Here is a 15,682-nt window from a genome sequence, read left to right on the forward strand (position 1 = left end):
CGTTCACGAAACACCATTTTGGAGTAATGGGGAAAGTCATCAAAACCCATCTGTAATTTCTGCACGCACGCTGGTATTATTGTCGGTTACGAAATGTCATTGGCAGCTGATGAAATTATTCTCCATCGGGATATATATTTTAAAATTTGTATTTTCTCACCTTTATTTTCTTGAAACTCTCGAATAGAACTATATTAAGACCAGATGTTCCCAGACACACTTATGCATGTGTGTAATCAATACATATGAAATTAATAAGCTGTGAATTTACTTTCTTAAGCTCAGATTGCCTCCACCAAAAATAGTCTTGGGGCATCGCCATATGATGCTTTTCAATAGTGATTCTAGACAACCAAGACCTTAAAATATTAGGATTCCTCATGATAACAATCAATAAGTTATTAATTAGTAAGTGCAATTAATGCCGCTGCTTTCCTATTTGCTTAGGTTTTATTCCGATGAAGCAACATGGAGCGTGGATAAGCAGTTCTTGTGGGGTCCTGGGCTCCTCATCACCCCTGTGCTCGATCCAGTAGGTCTCACTTTCTTGATGCCTCGTAATGAATTCACGGGGGCACCCTGAGTCACCAGTGCCACCTTTTCTGCAGGGAATTGCATTAAAAGCCCCAACAAGTTAAATTTCTCAACTCTCTATTCCCCTCATTCTTTTATTCCCTTGATATGAACCTACCTTCGGATTTGCTACCTTATTTAGTCTTGGGATGATATTGGTCAGCTTAGAAGTCAGAGTTCCCCTATTTAGGGCATATGTATTTCCCCTGAAATCATGCTCATTCTCATTTTCTTTAAGCTGGGGGAAAAAAAAAAAAAAAGAAAAACAGTCTCTTCCATTTCCCTGATGAACTCAATAAATTTGCTCTGGTCCTATTTTAGCCTGAAATGTCTTGGGCAAGAACTGGAAAGAGAATTCCCAAAGAGCCCCTTATTCACTAGCTTTAATGTATCTCCAGTGGAAACATGTGTCTTACCATAAACTTTGATTATATCCTTCTTTCATGCATATTAAATACCATTTTCTCTAATTTAACTTTCTCTTTAAATTCAATTTTTTCTAAATTCAATTTTCTCCTTAAACTCCATTTTCTCTTTAAATTTACATTTTTAGCATATTAATTACATGTTTGTTTTTAGACTCCTCATAAACCTAGTGGGTTGGGTTTTTTTGGTCATTTGCTGCTCTCAGAGAGGCCACAACATACTTCTATCACTGTCTAAATAGAAGATCTTGCCTTTTTGTGCCATTATTTTTATATTGCTATGTTACTTCTGTTCTCCCGTCCTTTGGGAATCCGATTCTTCTGTTGCAAAATTCTGCTTCACCTCCTCCATGCATCACCTCTGCATTTCATTCAGAGTCAGCTTCTTATTTCCCACTTGATTTCACTTTACCTGTGATTCATCATGATGAAAAATACAGATCATTGCTTTTCCTGTTGCAAAATCTTGTACATAATGCTCATGAATTCTCATACTGCATACGCTGTTTAGCAGAACAAAACATTTTTTAAATGCAGCAAGTACCTGAAAGCAGCCAACATGGAAAAAAGTAAAATTAAGATTTAACGATGTTTGTGAATACGCTCTGAGATGGTGTGTTTGCAGCGCTGCAATTTTGGGTTACAAACAGTAACTTATGGCTTTGCTGAAATTATACCTGGATTATTATCTTCCTTTTGGGGCATCATTGTAGAAAACCATGAAAGAAGAAAAGAACCTGAGGGGAAATATTGATAGTTTTCTCATTGTCAACTTTATTATGATTTTTGGAAATTTTGGCTTATTTTCATTGTGTTTTCTCTCCCCTGTCCGGTTGAGGAGGGGGAGTGATAAAGCGGCTGGGTGGGCACGTGGCGGCCACCCAAGGTCGTTCCACCACATTAGATTAATGTAGGCTCAAATGTGAAAGTAATTTCTGTGTTCCCCTTCCAGGGGGTGGACATCATCCAAGCATATATCCCCGATGCAGTCTGGTACGATTATGATTCGGTAAGTTAGTAGGGTAATCGGGTGGGGGTTTCTAAATGTCCAAGTGAGAAGGTCGCGTAGCTGTGGGTTGAGTTCAGGATTTAGGAGGACCAGGCTGAACAAAACCTTAAGCAAAGGGCGCAGATATATATATATCTATAGATAAGCAAAATATATTATTACTAATAATGCACAAAGGGGTTTGCCATTAGCTCTTGCTCATCTCATTTCTGGAATAAATTTCCCACTGCTGTGGTGGTGGTTCTAGCTGATGGGAAAGGGACATGGTTCACTTCAGATATCCCAGGAGGACTTGCTCTCACTGGGTTGATGATTAAATAAATAATCTGATATAATAAACTGAAATAATAAGCTGAAATTAAATAATAAGAGTGAGTTACGTACGTAGCATTCTATAGCATTCTGGTCTGTGGCAGTTTGACTTTCGTGACCATCGGCAGCAATACGGAAATTCAGAGAGCTGAAACCTTTGACTAAAAGGAAGAATTAAGGAAAATGGAAGAATTAAGGAGACTTAAGATAAAACTCAGGGTTTAAGGCAGCAGTGAGTAATGGAACCTCCTCCTCCTTTTTCACCCCTGCTAATTAGGGCGCAAAAATCTGGTTGAGAAAACAGTGGACAGATATGTACCTTCCCGCAGACAAAATGGGGCTTCACTTGAGAGGAGGCTATATCTTCCCTTTCCAACAGCCGGCCACCACAACAGTGGCAAGGTAAATCTACAGACGGAACATTTTCTTCACTAAATTGGTATGAAATGTGATTTCAAGAATGGACTCAAGGCCACCTGGTTGCAGAAAAATATGAACTATTATTATTATTATTGTCATCGTTGTCATCATTGTCATAATCATTATTATCCTAATCATTAATAAATTATATTTTTATTAGTAGTATTACATTATTGCATTACAATATTACAATATTACATTAGTAGTAGTAGTATTTGTCATAGTATTTGTAGTCGTATTATTAGTTAGTAATATTTAGCATTTGCATTTTGAAATTTGGGAATAACTGTCAGTCACCACTCACTGCCATGGCTGATGACAAAATGTTTAATGGTAAATGTTTAATTACAAAATGTTTAATGATTAACCAGTGGGGTTTTTTTTTCACGTAACATTTTCTAATCTCACCCTGGATTTTATTCTGTTTGCATGAAAATCATTGAACCCAAAAACCTTGGACAGCCAGGGACTAATACAAGACAGTTCTCAAAGTTTTGAAACCCTGCTGAACGCTATACTCTTAATATGAATATTAAAGCCTGCTTAGATATTTATTATACGTCTAAAATCATGTTGGGTTTTTTTTCCACAGCCGTAAGAATCCTATGGGACTTATCATTGCACTGGATGACAACAACGAAGCAGTTGGGGAGTTATTCTGGGATGATGGAGAGTCGACAGGTGAGCCTTTATCGACTGTTATAGTGAAGTAATGATGACAACCCAAATATTTACACTCCCAGATTCGAATCATTGAACTGATTTCATGGAAGGAGGATAAAAAAATAAATAAAAAATTAATTTTAACATTAAATATTTTTAATTTAAAAAAAAATCTTAAGAATTGAAATATGTGACAAGCTATTACTACTTTTTCACCATCAAGTGGAAAAATGCAATCTTAATTTTTTAAATTTTTTTCTTGTTCAGATTTCACAATAGTCTTACACATGTAAAGATTTTGCCAACTGTTAAACCATACTGTCGCAATCGATAGATTTTTCTGTTATGCACCCAAATGACTTTCAACAGGTACAAGAACACACATAATCCATGTTTCACAAGAAGATTCAGTCAAAGATGAAACACTTGTACAATTACTGAATGGTTTGGAATTAATTAAAATCCTTGGGAAATCAGCAAAAACATTATTAACTCAAAAGGTGTATTGAACCTCAAATTTTTTAAGGCATTTGGTTCCCACAGCATATCTATGAATTTGAGTAAGCGGAACAGGCTCCATGTGTTGTTTCCAATCTCACTTTTTGTTAATAGCTGCCAGAAAACTTATTTTTCAGCTAAAATAATCAAGCCAAAGCCCCACAACCTCTTGTGATGAATTGGGATCGATGCTACTCAACTCCCAAGTGTTTTTCTGTCAAATAATTTACATCCTTTTAAAGAAAAAAGTTTAGTGTAATACTAAGGTCATAACTTAACTCAATGGAATGGGAAACTTAATGAGGTTTTCCAAAAAATGGGAAAAATATTTGAGCTTTATTTAGCCATACTGAAATAAAATGTAGGTTAGAAACTAGGAGAAGTTCCTTAACCTTAGAGAGCAGACTGTGTCAAATTACTAAAATACGCCAAAAGAATATACTAAAATGGCACATATTTGGTGTTAATATATCTTGATTTAACTAGAGTTTATAGTCCTTCATCTAAGAGAAAAATAATTGGAAAAGAATAGTGGATTATGACAGATAGCTAGGAAAGGCTATCAAAAGTAACAAGAAATACTTTTCGAAGGACACGAACAATACAAGAAAAGAAATACACACAATGAATGGGGCAAAAATGGGCAGGTTAGGTGGCTTTTTGGCACCCCCAGCAACATGTGACATCATGACATGATAGATAACTTCTGAACTTGAAAAGACTACCCCCAAAAATTTGGATTTCAGGAAATTGTAGAAATATCCGTGCTCTGCATCAATTCAACAAAAGATTTGAATTGGCAGAATGTTAAATATTGACGCTCATTTTTGCCTCTTCAAAAAATAATTAGGGTTTCATAGATTGTTGCAGTTTGTCCTGCAGCTGCTCAGTGAAGTAATTTTGAACGTAACTGTAATGATAATAGTAATTTGCATTTTTTTGGTCTTCTAGCTTTCCTTTTTTAATGCTGTCTCATTCCACACTGCAGCTGTAATTTCTTTCTCCACATTTTAGATACCGTTAGCAGCAAATCCTACATTTCCTATGACTTTAAAGTTTCCAATGTAAGTATATATTTTTTAAAGGATCTGATTTTAATTTCCAATTTTAATTAATAATACTTTCTATGGATATTCTTTTTTCCCCTCCCTATTTTCCTAAAATATTTACAAAAAAATGAAGTATTTAACAAAGTACCATTTCAAAGTATTGTCACTTGACCAAGATAGAAATCTGGTATTTGTCTTTTCCCCCCCTAACTATTTTTAATATCTGAAGATTCCCAATTTCCTGCCACTTTGTAGAACAAGAAAAAAATGTTTATAGCGTTTATAACAGTTCATAGAGCAGGAAAACGGTAAAGCATCAGTGGCAGTTTGCATGAGAAAGGAGATGAACAGATTGTTTGCGAGTCTGAAAAATTTGAAAAATTGACAAAAATCTTTGTATATTGGAGAAAAATGTAGCTGAATGTCTACAATGAGTGAGATGAAAAGCGAGGCCAGAAAATGTCAGAACCCAGAGCATCGACATCATAATTTTTTACGGTTGTAAGAAAGTTTTGTATTGGTGTATGTGACAGCCGTGGCACAGTTCGAGAGGTTGGACTCATCTAATAGTATTCAATATAATTGAACAGACCTGACTTTTCTATGCCAAGAAATGTGGGTGTATTGTATGCATACGTACATTATGCAAGTAATACAGAAACAAAATATGCATAACAATGTTTTATATATATACAACAGAAAAAAAATTGTTGCTTTTCAATTTAAACCAGGAGAAATTTTGGCTGTTCAATGCAATTATTTCATTATTCCTCAGAACGTTCTACAAATGAATGTCACAAACAACAACTACATCGATCCAAACAACCTGACGTTTGAAGAAATCAAAATACTGGGATTGCTGCAGGAACCGGTGTCGGTGACTGTGTTGCAGAACAATAATGTGCAAAATTCTTCTCATAATATCACCTATAATCCTGTAGATAAGGTAAATAATAATAAAAAAACTGAAATGAAAAATCTCTGGTGTTGTACCACCTGTATTTTGTATATTGAAAAGGAGAGTACGCCGTACTATGGTAAACGCCACAGCATATGCGATGTATTTTACTAAAAAGTACGATTACGTTATTTACCTTAATAATAATAATGTTAATTATGTTAATAGCGTTAGTTGCATTGTAGAGGGTGGATCACCATTTTGCCCTCAGACATTGCATATGAAGCAAAGTTTATTTTTGCATTTATTTATGCAGGTACATTCAATTTATAAGGCGAGGAACAGCTTTAGGATTTTAGTCAATATTGTAGGAGGGTAAATAATATTTAAATTTTTTAACTACTTACATTTGAATTTTAAAAGGCCAAAGAGCCATGGACTTATCTTCACCCCTGGACTGCTTCCACGGGACATGCGGGATCAGATCTTTTTCAGGTCTTTTGTGCAGGAATTTCAGACACGTGAATTTGTAAAAATAAGGGTTTCTCAGGAGAGATGCAAAGTTTGGCATGAGTTGCTGCGTTGGGCAATTTCTTGTTTTTAAGGATCTAAAAAAAACCATTGATGGGAGGTAGAATTTAATAGCACTTTATTGTTTAATATTTATAGGTTGCTCTCATACAAGGACTCCAGCTCGAACTGGGAAAATCGTACTCATTAAGATGGACACTAGGAACCAGTGTCAACGAAAAATATGATTGTCATCCTGGTCCAAATTCTACCAAGGAAAATTGTGAACAGCTCGGCTGTGTCTGGACTGTAAGCAAAAATTTGTGAAAATCAAATTGGGAAGAAGCATGTTAAGAACTGTAACTTTATTTTTGTGGGGTTATTTTACAACAAAAGAAACAGTCTTATTTGCCCTTCTCTCTGAGAGAGGACTTAAAAAAATAGGTGGTTTATTGAAACTAGCACCATTTTCAACAACTTCTGGTCTTCTGAAGTATGTGAAAAATAGAGGAAAAAGCTGGTATTTTTTGAAAGACAGTAACAAATAATATTAAGATTATGAAAAGTAGAATAGACTTAAGATCACCATCTTCATGCAACTTTGCCACTGCAGCTGGTCCCTGCAAGGGTTTTTTGAGGCAGGGAGGGCTGCCTTTTTGCTTTATCTTATGCTTATACTCATTGGAAAATAAATAAATTTAAGTAAATAATAAATAAACAAATAATTTTAAATAGACCTGATTCCACTGGAATCAAGAATAAGAAGAAAACCTTGAACCTCAGGGAAAATTTCATCCTTCTGTGAACTTAACTGGTTGTGTCCCTGTCTATCAGATACACCCAAATGATAATTCCTGATATCGAAGCTTTTTTCTGGATAGTTTTTATTTCTGGATATCACATGGCTGTAAATATATGCCAGCGTTGTGCCCTGATGGGAATGCTCTTTTGAGTCCTCCTTCAAACAACATTAGTCTGTCATTCCCCAAATCTTCATGTCATCTCAGGATGCAGTCCTGGTAGCCACTCCTGAAGGAACTACAGGCTGAAACAGTTGATAGATTTCCCTGAATTTGTCGTGTTATTAGAAATATTTTTACAATTTAAGATATTTGGAAATGGCTCTTCAGCACATTCTGGTCAGGTTATGAACTGGATATATTTAAATGCCTTTCTTAAGATAAAAGAGACTTTGAATTTGGTGATGAAAGATGAAAAAATATTCATTGGGAATAAAGATGAATTGAGCAGGTGTAGTTTCATTTTTAAAAATAGGCAGGAAAAATCATAATTATTCAGAGGTGGGAAGATAATGCATTCACCAACATCAGCACATCTAACTTCAGAATAATTTGAGTGTTTATACTCAATTACAGAAGAAAAAGAAAGTTACTTTGACCTTGCTGTCAGGAGACATTCAATAAATAAGCCACAATTCCCAATGGGTATTTTAAAGACAATCTGTATGAGTACAGAAATGTAAAAGCCGATGGAGAGCTCTCATCTGACATCGCTAATAAATTTTGGACACATCCTCTGAAGGTGTCCAAAATGGCCAGAGACCATAGAGGCTTCAAGGTCTTTTTTTGTGAGATTGAGGTGAAGGTCACAGACAGAGGGAATATTAAATCATCGTCAATGTGTAATGATTCAGACAGGACTGAATAGCCTTGAGTTTATTAATTATATCTAAAAAAGTATAGAGATCGGTGTGTTCAGCGCTGCTTCTTTATTGTTTAACAGCAGCATGAAGTTTTAGACAAAATTCCACATTAACTAGTTATCTGGTAAAAACAAGAGTTTTGGAATTCTTGCTGCTAAATCAAAAAAAAAGTCAGCAATCAAAGAATTCCCTCATCATGTTTCCATCCGCAGGAAGATACCTCCAACGTAGGTGTTCCGTACTGCTATTACAACAGCCCTGACAACGCTTATTCCGTTGCTGACGTAAAATACACATCATCAGGGGTGACGGCCAATCTCACCTTCAACAAGAGCAATCTCAAAGCCTATGAGAAATCAATGTTACCCATCAGTACCCTTCACCTGGAGGTGAAATATCACACCAACCATATGCTGCAATTTAAGGTAATGCAGAATTTCTCTGAGTTTGTATTGTTCCACTGGTCAAAATATTTTTATTTCTGGGAATAATGTTTCTAGTCAATTTTCTGTGATACGGATAATGCTTCGTCATCCAAATAAGTTTTTCCTTTTAACCAAATAGCTTTTACTGCTCTTAGTCTTGAATCAACTCATGTCAACTTCTATGATACAGAAAACCTGAAGAAAAATCTCTTAAAGCTGGCTAAAAATTCAACCAAAAAGATGAAATTCATTTACCGTATGTAAAAATACACTTGAATCAATACATTTAAATAATTAAATGAGTCATTCCTGGCCCAAAATAAAACCTTAAGGTTCTTTATTTCTCGACCTAAATGTTTTGAAGGGATTTGAGAAAGAATACACACTGAAAGACAATGCTTATCTCAGCAAATTTACTCAACCATTTTAAAAAATGCAGATTTCTAACTGTTATTGGGAAGAAACAATTGAACATTTCTCTGTGTCCAGGTCAGAGTCTTCCACTCTGTAGATTAATTTCTATCAGTCAACAGGAATACAGGAAAGTGCTTTCACTATTTTTACCCTGAATTCTTGAAAATGTAACTTGCTAATTTATACATATTCCATGTACTTTGAAATGAATTAATTTTTCATGAATAGATTTATGATTATGCAAATAAGCGATATGAGGTGCCGGTACCACTGAATCTCCCCAAGTCCCCAGAGAGCACAGTCGAGAGTCGACTTTATGATGTAACTGTTCAGAACAAACCATTTGGCATCCAGGTTCGACGCAGAAGCACAGGGACGGTGATGTAAGCCATGCTTATTTAATTTCATTTTAAAATTTTCATTTTGCTAATTATTTTTTAAATATAATTTTCTAAATTAATTTTTAAATTTAGTTTTGCTAATATAAATTTTTCATTTAATTTTGTTATTTTCATTTTTCTTTTATTTATACATTTAATGGAATTATTTTTCTTTTCATTATCTCTTCCCCTCCCCTTTTCTTTCTTCTCCTCTGCTTTTTCCTTTTCCTTTTTTCCTGCCAAAACATTTTATTGCCCGGTCTGTTCTATTATCTTTGCATAAGCATGAGAATATTAACCCAGAGGAAGGATGGAGAAGGTGACCTGAACAAAACCTTGTGTTTTCCCCAAATTGGCTAAGGTGTTTCCCTGCCACCTCGTTCTTTGACACTGGCTCTTCATCCCTCTGCATCATCTTCAAGTACAAAGCGTAGACATTTCCAAGCACTAGTTTTTGTGCAGGTCTCAAGTAGCAGGGAGGCACAACGATTTTCTACACTTTCCAATACTTCCCTTAGGTGACCACAGCATTGTTTAAGAAGGGGGTTTGTGTGTCTGTTTGCTTGGTTTTTTTGTCTTATGCTTTTTGATTGAAAATATTTTTTTGCCATTCTTTAAAGTAATCAAAATTTAATTGCCAGTTGAGTTCCTATTTTGCTAACCAGAGTAAATCATTCCTTCCATAATTCAGCCTCCCAAGTCTACAGCAGTCATTGGAAGAACACTGTCAGATTGTGACTCAATTTTTAACAGAAAAAAGCTGATTTTCACCTAACATTTCAACATAATCTGTACAAACCCCCCCTATTAAACTCTATCCCCCCCATTAAACTAAAAAAACTCCAATATTAAGCTGTAAAGAAAGTCCTAATGTTGTTTAAGTTTTCTTGATAACCATAAGAGTTTTATTCCAACTTTTGCAAATAATAAGATTTTTAGAGAAAAAGAGCTGGCCTTGAAAGTGTGACCACCAGCTACGCCCAGCGCTGACATTGCTGCCATCTTGTTCTATTTCCCTCCTTTTCAGCTGGGATTCTCAGCTACCGACTTTCACCTTCAGCGACATGTTCATTCAGATTTCTACCCGCTTGGCGTCCCAATATTTGTATGGCTTCGGCGAAACCGAACACACCATGTTTCGACGTGACATGAACTGGCACACCTGGGGAATGTTCGCCAGGGACCAGCCTCCTGGAGTAAGTGGGGGAAAAAAAAATAAATTCGCATTTTGCTTTCTTTTCTAGAATTTCTGCTTTTTTTTTTTTTTTCTTTGTATCAATCGGTGTTGATTGGCTATGGAGATAGCCAATCCTGCACCTGAGTCGGGGAAATCCCTGGAAACATTCATGGTCAGGTTGGACGGGGCTCTGAGCAACCTGATCGAGTTGAAGATGTCCCTGCTCATTGCAGGGTGGTTGGACTAGATGACCTTTAAAGGTCCCTTCCAACCCAAACCATTCTATGATTCTATGATCTGCCCTCCTGGGTGAGACCTGGGCAAAGTCCTACAACTTTGGGACTGAACTAGGACTTCGAGAGATAAATAAAAAAATTTTATGTTTCAGCATACCCATGTATTGCATTTTTGCATAGCACAAATATTGGCAATTTACAAGGGATTAACCATGGAATAGCAGTGCCTTATTATAGCTATAATTTGAAAATTTGAAACATTTTGATTAAATGAAAAATAAGAGAAAGTCACCAGCTTGTCTTGATGATAAAGGCTACCTAGAAATATTTGAAGAGAAACTTTTCTCCTAGCATATTAGCAATTTTTAAAGCTAGAAATAAATTTTCTTCCCTCCCCACCTTGAGCACTCAGAAACAGATTGCCCTCAAAATTTGAAGCTGAAAATTATTGCTCCAGGTCAACATTTCCTGTTGTGTGTTCAACACGTAAGATTCTTTGTTGCACACTGGACCATTGCGTATCTGATCATTTATTAACCTTGTTATTTATAATGGATAATTTATTGGTGGATGTAAATAACTGAGTGCTTATGATGTCTTTCCAATGGAAAATACTTTATTTCTTTTGCAGTACAAGTTGAATTCATATGGTTTCCAGCCATTCTACATGGGTCTGGAAGGAGATGGCAATGCCCATGGAGTTCTCTTGCTTAACAGCAATGCAATGGGTAAAACCAAAAATAATCTGCTTTATTTTCTTAACGTATTTTACTTCCGTGTTCAGTTTTTGCCTTACCCAGGCATTCATTGCCTTCTTGCACTTCCTCCGTTTTCCAGATGTGACCTTCCAGCCCACGCCTGCTCTGACGTATCGCACAACTGGGGGAATTCTCGACTTTTACATGGTTTTGGGCCCAACACCAGAGCTCGTTGTTCAGGAATACACTGCGGTACAATTCTCCTATTGCAAATTCAAAGTGTTTGGGGATTTTTATTGTTTTGCTTTGCTTTGCTTTTTTTTTTTTTTTTTTTTTTTTTTTTTTTTGGAGGGCGTATGGATGGTGCTGGTTTGGATTTTTTTTGTTTTGTTTTATTTTCATCTATTAGCAATAAGTATTCTTTCTTTTTCATTTTTAGCTGGTTGGGCGACCAGTCATGCCACCCTACTGGGCACTGGGATTCCAGTTATGCCGCTACGGATATGAAAATGACACAGAAATCGCCAAGTTGGTGGAAGACATGAAAGCAGCCAGGATACCCTATGTACGTTGACAGCCATTAAAGCTTGTGATGGCACTTGAATTTCTGGCTTCGGGGTATTTTCTAATTTAAAACAGTAAAAGAAATGCTATGATTAATGCCATAGTTCAACTTTTCCATGCATTTTACAGGTGAACACAGGGGAAATAAAATAAAGCAACTTCATTTGCATTATATGTTGTCCTGTGCTGAGAAAACTACTTTTTGGCATGGGTTGGCTTTGGAAGAGTTGTACAAGCCTTAGGCCTAATGAAATTATACCTAAATTAAGCATGGCTTTCATTTTACAGGTAATTAACATCAAATTATTTCAGTATGGAGCAACCAATCCCCTTGTTTCTGGACAGTGTGTAGTAGCATGACTGCAGGCAATGTATATATTGACATATATTTATACATATGCACAAATCCAGGGGTGGTTTTTTGCTTGTGCGTATGAATTTCTACCTTCACAATAAATGTAGTGGTGAAAGCTGAATTTCAGACTGGATAGGTTGTGGAAGTGTGTTCATCTGATAACCTCAGCTTTAAGCTGCAGCAGATTCCAACTTTACATTAAAAAAAAAAAGTCAGTAGTTTGCCTAATTTTGCAAAAGGATGATGAACTTGCTGATGGATGACGTCACTCAAGAAATGGCAAAAAAAACCCCCAACTTTATTTTAACTTCTTGTGTGTCAACTGCAGGATGTCCAGTATGCAGATATTGATTATATGGAACGGCAACTGGACTTCACCCTTAACCCACGCTTCACTGGATTACCGGATCTAATTAAAAAAATACATGAAGAAGGAATGAGGTTTATCCTAATCCTGGTGAGTCTTGAATTCTGGTTTTAAATTACAGTATGTTGTTGCAGAATACAGAATGCATTTAACAGCATTTCTGCATTTGTCTTTTGAGCATAAAAGTAAAATTGTATTGCCTTTAATTTTAGGATCCGGCCATATCTGGTAATGAAACCGATTACCCTGCCTTCACAAGAGGTTTGGAAAAGGATGTCTTCATAAAATGGCCCAACACCAATGACATCATCTACGTAAAGGTGCTGTTCTTAAAAAGCTGATTGTTTTATACAAATAAGCATCATCTCAGGTTAAATGTTGGGGAGAAGATTTCTAATATCACATACATTCCCAACTTTAGTGGACACATTGAGAGCTACACATGGAAATGTCTTCAGTTTGTGTCATCATTGGACTCTGTAGCAGCAAAGTTTTATTGCTGTTGATACTAATTTTTTAATCTGGTTTAATTTGATTATTTTAACAACTCCTTCCCCTTACTAGGTCTGGCCAGATCTTCCCAACGTAGAAGTTAATGACACACTGGATTGGGAAACCCAAGTGGAGGTAAATGTTGACATCTTTTGGTGACTGACACAAATAGAGAGGGACCAGCAAATTCGTTAAGGTTTATAGCAGTGAACTGGCTGATAAAATTTCATCTAAGAAGTCGGATGCAGAAAGTGATGAGTTTTTCTACCAGAACATCAAAAAAACCTAAATAACATCAGAGTGAGTTGCAGAAACTGTCCAGCCTTTCTGCCAGAACAGCTAAAAACTGTAGCAAAACCATGAATATTTTAAGAACAAATTCCAACATTTTAGTAGTGGGTTGCTTTCAGTCCTGTGTCTATGCTTTATTTTTTTATTTCTACTACTTTTACAGCTCTACCGAGCATATGTAGCTCTTCCAGATTTCTTCCGCAATTCCACAGCTGAATGGTGGACGAGAGAAATCACTGAAGTCTACACCAACCCACACAATGCATCCAAAAGCTTGAAGTTTGATGGTCTGTGGATCGTAAGTATAAAAAATTATTCTGTTTCTCAGATTTTTCTACATCTTTTTATCCTAAGATTGGCCCTCAACACCTCAAAACCCAGCAATGTTCAGAGGCCTCCAAGGAAGGAAGGAAACAGACATTTAATGCTAAATATCATGAATGGTCGACTAAAGTTTAAAAATCTTTCTCCTTGTTAACAGCATCATTATTTTTTCTATTTTTTTGCCTGTTGAAAAATTTTACTTTCTGAAATCTTCATTATTTACTTTTGACCCACCTAATGGCTCTTTTGCAGTGTTGCTTCTCTTCTATAAGCTCCTGAAGTCCTTTTTGGCAACGAGAGACTATTGTTCTTTACCATTACTACTTCTGTGAGGCAAAATGAGATAAATGACAGGTTTAGTGTGCTGCTTAAATGAAGTGGACTTGCAATAGCTGTAGAACCTATTAAATATTAATAGATTCCTATAGAAAACCCCAAAACATTAGAAACCAAGTAAAATATTTGGTATTTTCCTGTACCCCAGCTCCAGTGTACTGCTGCAACCAGAGGACCACAGGCACCTAGGACAAGAGCGATCATTACAAAGTTCAGAGATTTTAGTAATTTACATATCTGTAGCTATATTTTCTGTATTGATTTCAATTTTACACAGAAGAAAACCTGCCCTTTTCAGGAAATTTGACCAATAAATAAGAAGTTCTTAAAACTGAAGCCTCTGCTTTCAGTTAATCTCTATGAATTTGATGCTTTACTCTCTGGGAGATGATATGTTCAGAGTCTGTCTATGAAGGGAATTACTCATCAGAAAAATTTATCTGTTGAACCATTGCTTTATAATGATTAAACAAGAAATGCAACGGGTGGTCCTGAATTTTCGTGTCCATTTAATTTATTTGGTCAGCCTGCTGACAAAGAGAATTAAGTATTATGAGCACAAACTAAAATAGCTGAAAGGAACTAATTGCTCAAATTTAAGAGAAATTTGTTCATCTGCCATTTTGTTTTGCGTTTTCAGGACATGAATGAACCTTCAAGCTTTGTTAACGGTGCTGTTGGTGGCTGTAGAACTCAAGAGCTAAACTTTCCACCATATGTACCCCGTAAGTCTGATCCCTGCTGTAAACAGTGTAATCATTTGGGTCACTCCGGTTCATATAGTATTTTTTACATGCTAGATGTGGCATAAATGCCTAAAATTAGGTAGCCAAATCCGTAACTGAACCCATAACAGAAGGTCAACCAATTTTTGGAGGTGATCAACACTCTTAACTGCAGTCTTTGTTGGTGAGAACAGTGACTGCATGGCACTTCTGAAAATAAAGATTTTTTTTTTTTTTTTTTGCTAGATTTTGGTATCTATTTTCTATCTAGGTAGTTACTTTGGACATGTTCAAGGATATGGTTTTCTGGGTTTTGCATAGTTTTCCCAGATGAAAAATGCAATTGATGACTAAAACTTTCAAAAACATCCTTCTGCCTCCTCTAATTAATAGTTACATGTATGTAAAATTTTAAGGTCTAATATGAGGAATGGTCTTGAAATACTTGCTCTTCTTAGCAGGGCTTTACTTAAGCACTAGCGCAGAGTGGTACTAATTGGCAATGACTCACTAATGCTTTATTAGAATACTTCTGTTGCTTTCTGATATTTGAAAATATATTTTCTTGGAGTATTCAGAAATAGACTTCCCCCCCTCGCCCAAGTTTTCTGTGTATATGGCTGATATGGTAGTATTTACAAAGATTTGCAATATTTTCTGAATTACGGTATATTCTGTTTGCTGTTTGGTCGTCTTCAGTAAAAGCATCTGTAACTGACTTACTATTTCTCTTGCAGACTCAGATACTTACAGAGGAGTATCAGGAATTTTGGAATTCCTGAATCTCCTAAATTTCTGAAATAGAATTTCAGAATTTGCTATATATCTGAAATAAAATGTCAGCATTTCCTAAATTTCTGAAAACCAACCTCAGAAAA

At 35.9% G+C, this 15,682-nt stretch overlaps 1 protein-coding gene across 1 annotated transcript in view; it reads left to right on the forward strand.

Moving 5' to 3' along the window:
- LOC142037533 (maltase-glucoamylase-like) overlaps positions 1–15,682 on the forward strand; it is a 44,206-nt gene that overhangs the window by 17,796 nt on the left and 10,728 nt on the right. The window contains exons 18-35 of the mRNA XM_075041991.1: positions 448–532; positions 1,951–2,007; positions 2,597–2,721; positions 3,332–3,420; positions 4,915–4,964; positions 5,725–5,895; positions 6,517–6,666; positions 8,233–8,445; positions 9,088–9,242; positions 10,267–10,435; positions 11,284–11,380; positions 11,490–11,602; positions 11,790–11,915; positions 12,598–12,726; positions 12,849–12,956; positions 13,201–13,263; positions 13,583–13,717; positions 14,720–14,804. Coding sequence (XP_074898092.1) covers positions 448–532; positions 1,951–2,007; positions 2,597–2,721; positions 3,332–3,420; positions 4,915–4,964; positions 5,725–5,895; positions 6,517–6,666; positions 8,233–8,445; positions 9,088–9,242; positions 10,267–10,435; positions 11,284–11,380; positions 11,490–11,602; positions 11,790–11,915; positions 12,598–12,726; positions 12,849–12,956; positions 13,201–13,263; positions 13,583–13,717; positions 14,720–14,804 — 2,120 coding nt within the window. The remainder of the gene's footprint in view (positions 1–447; positions 533–1,950; positions 2,008–2,596; positions 2,722–3,331; positions 3,421–4,914; positions 4,965–5,724; positions 5,896–6,516; positions 6,667–8,232; positions 8,446–9,087; positions 9,243–10,266; positions 10,436–11,283; positions 11,381–11,489; positions 11,603–11,789; positions 11,916–12,597; positions 12,727–12,848; positions 12,957–13,200; positions 13,264–13,582; positions 13,718–14,719; positions 14,805–15,682) is intronic.

This window comes from Buteo buteo, chromosome 12, assembly GCF_964188355.1.
Source record: "Buteo buteo chromosome 12, bButBut1.hap1.1, whole genome shotgun sequence".
NCBI lineage: Eukaryota > Metazoa > Chordata > Aves > Accipitriformes > Accipitridae > Buteo > Buteo buteo.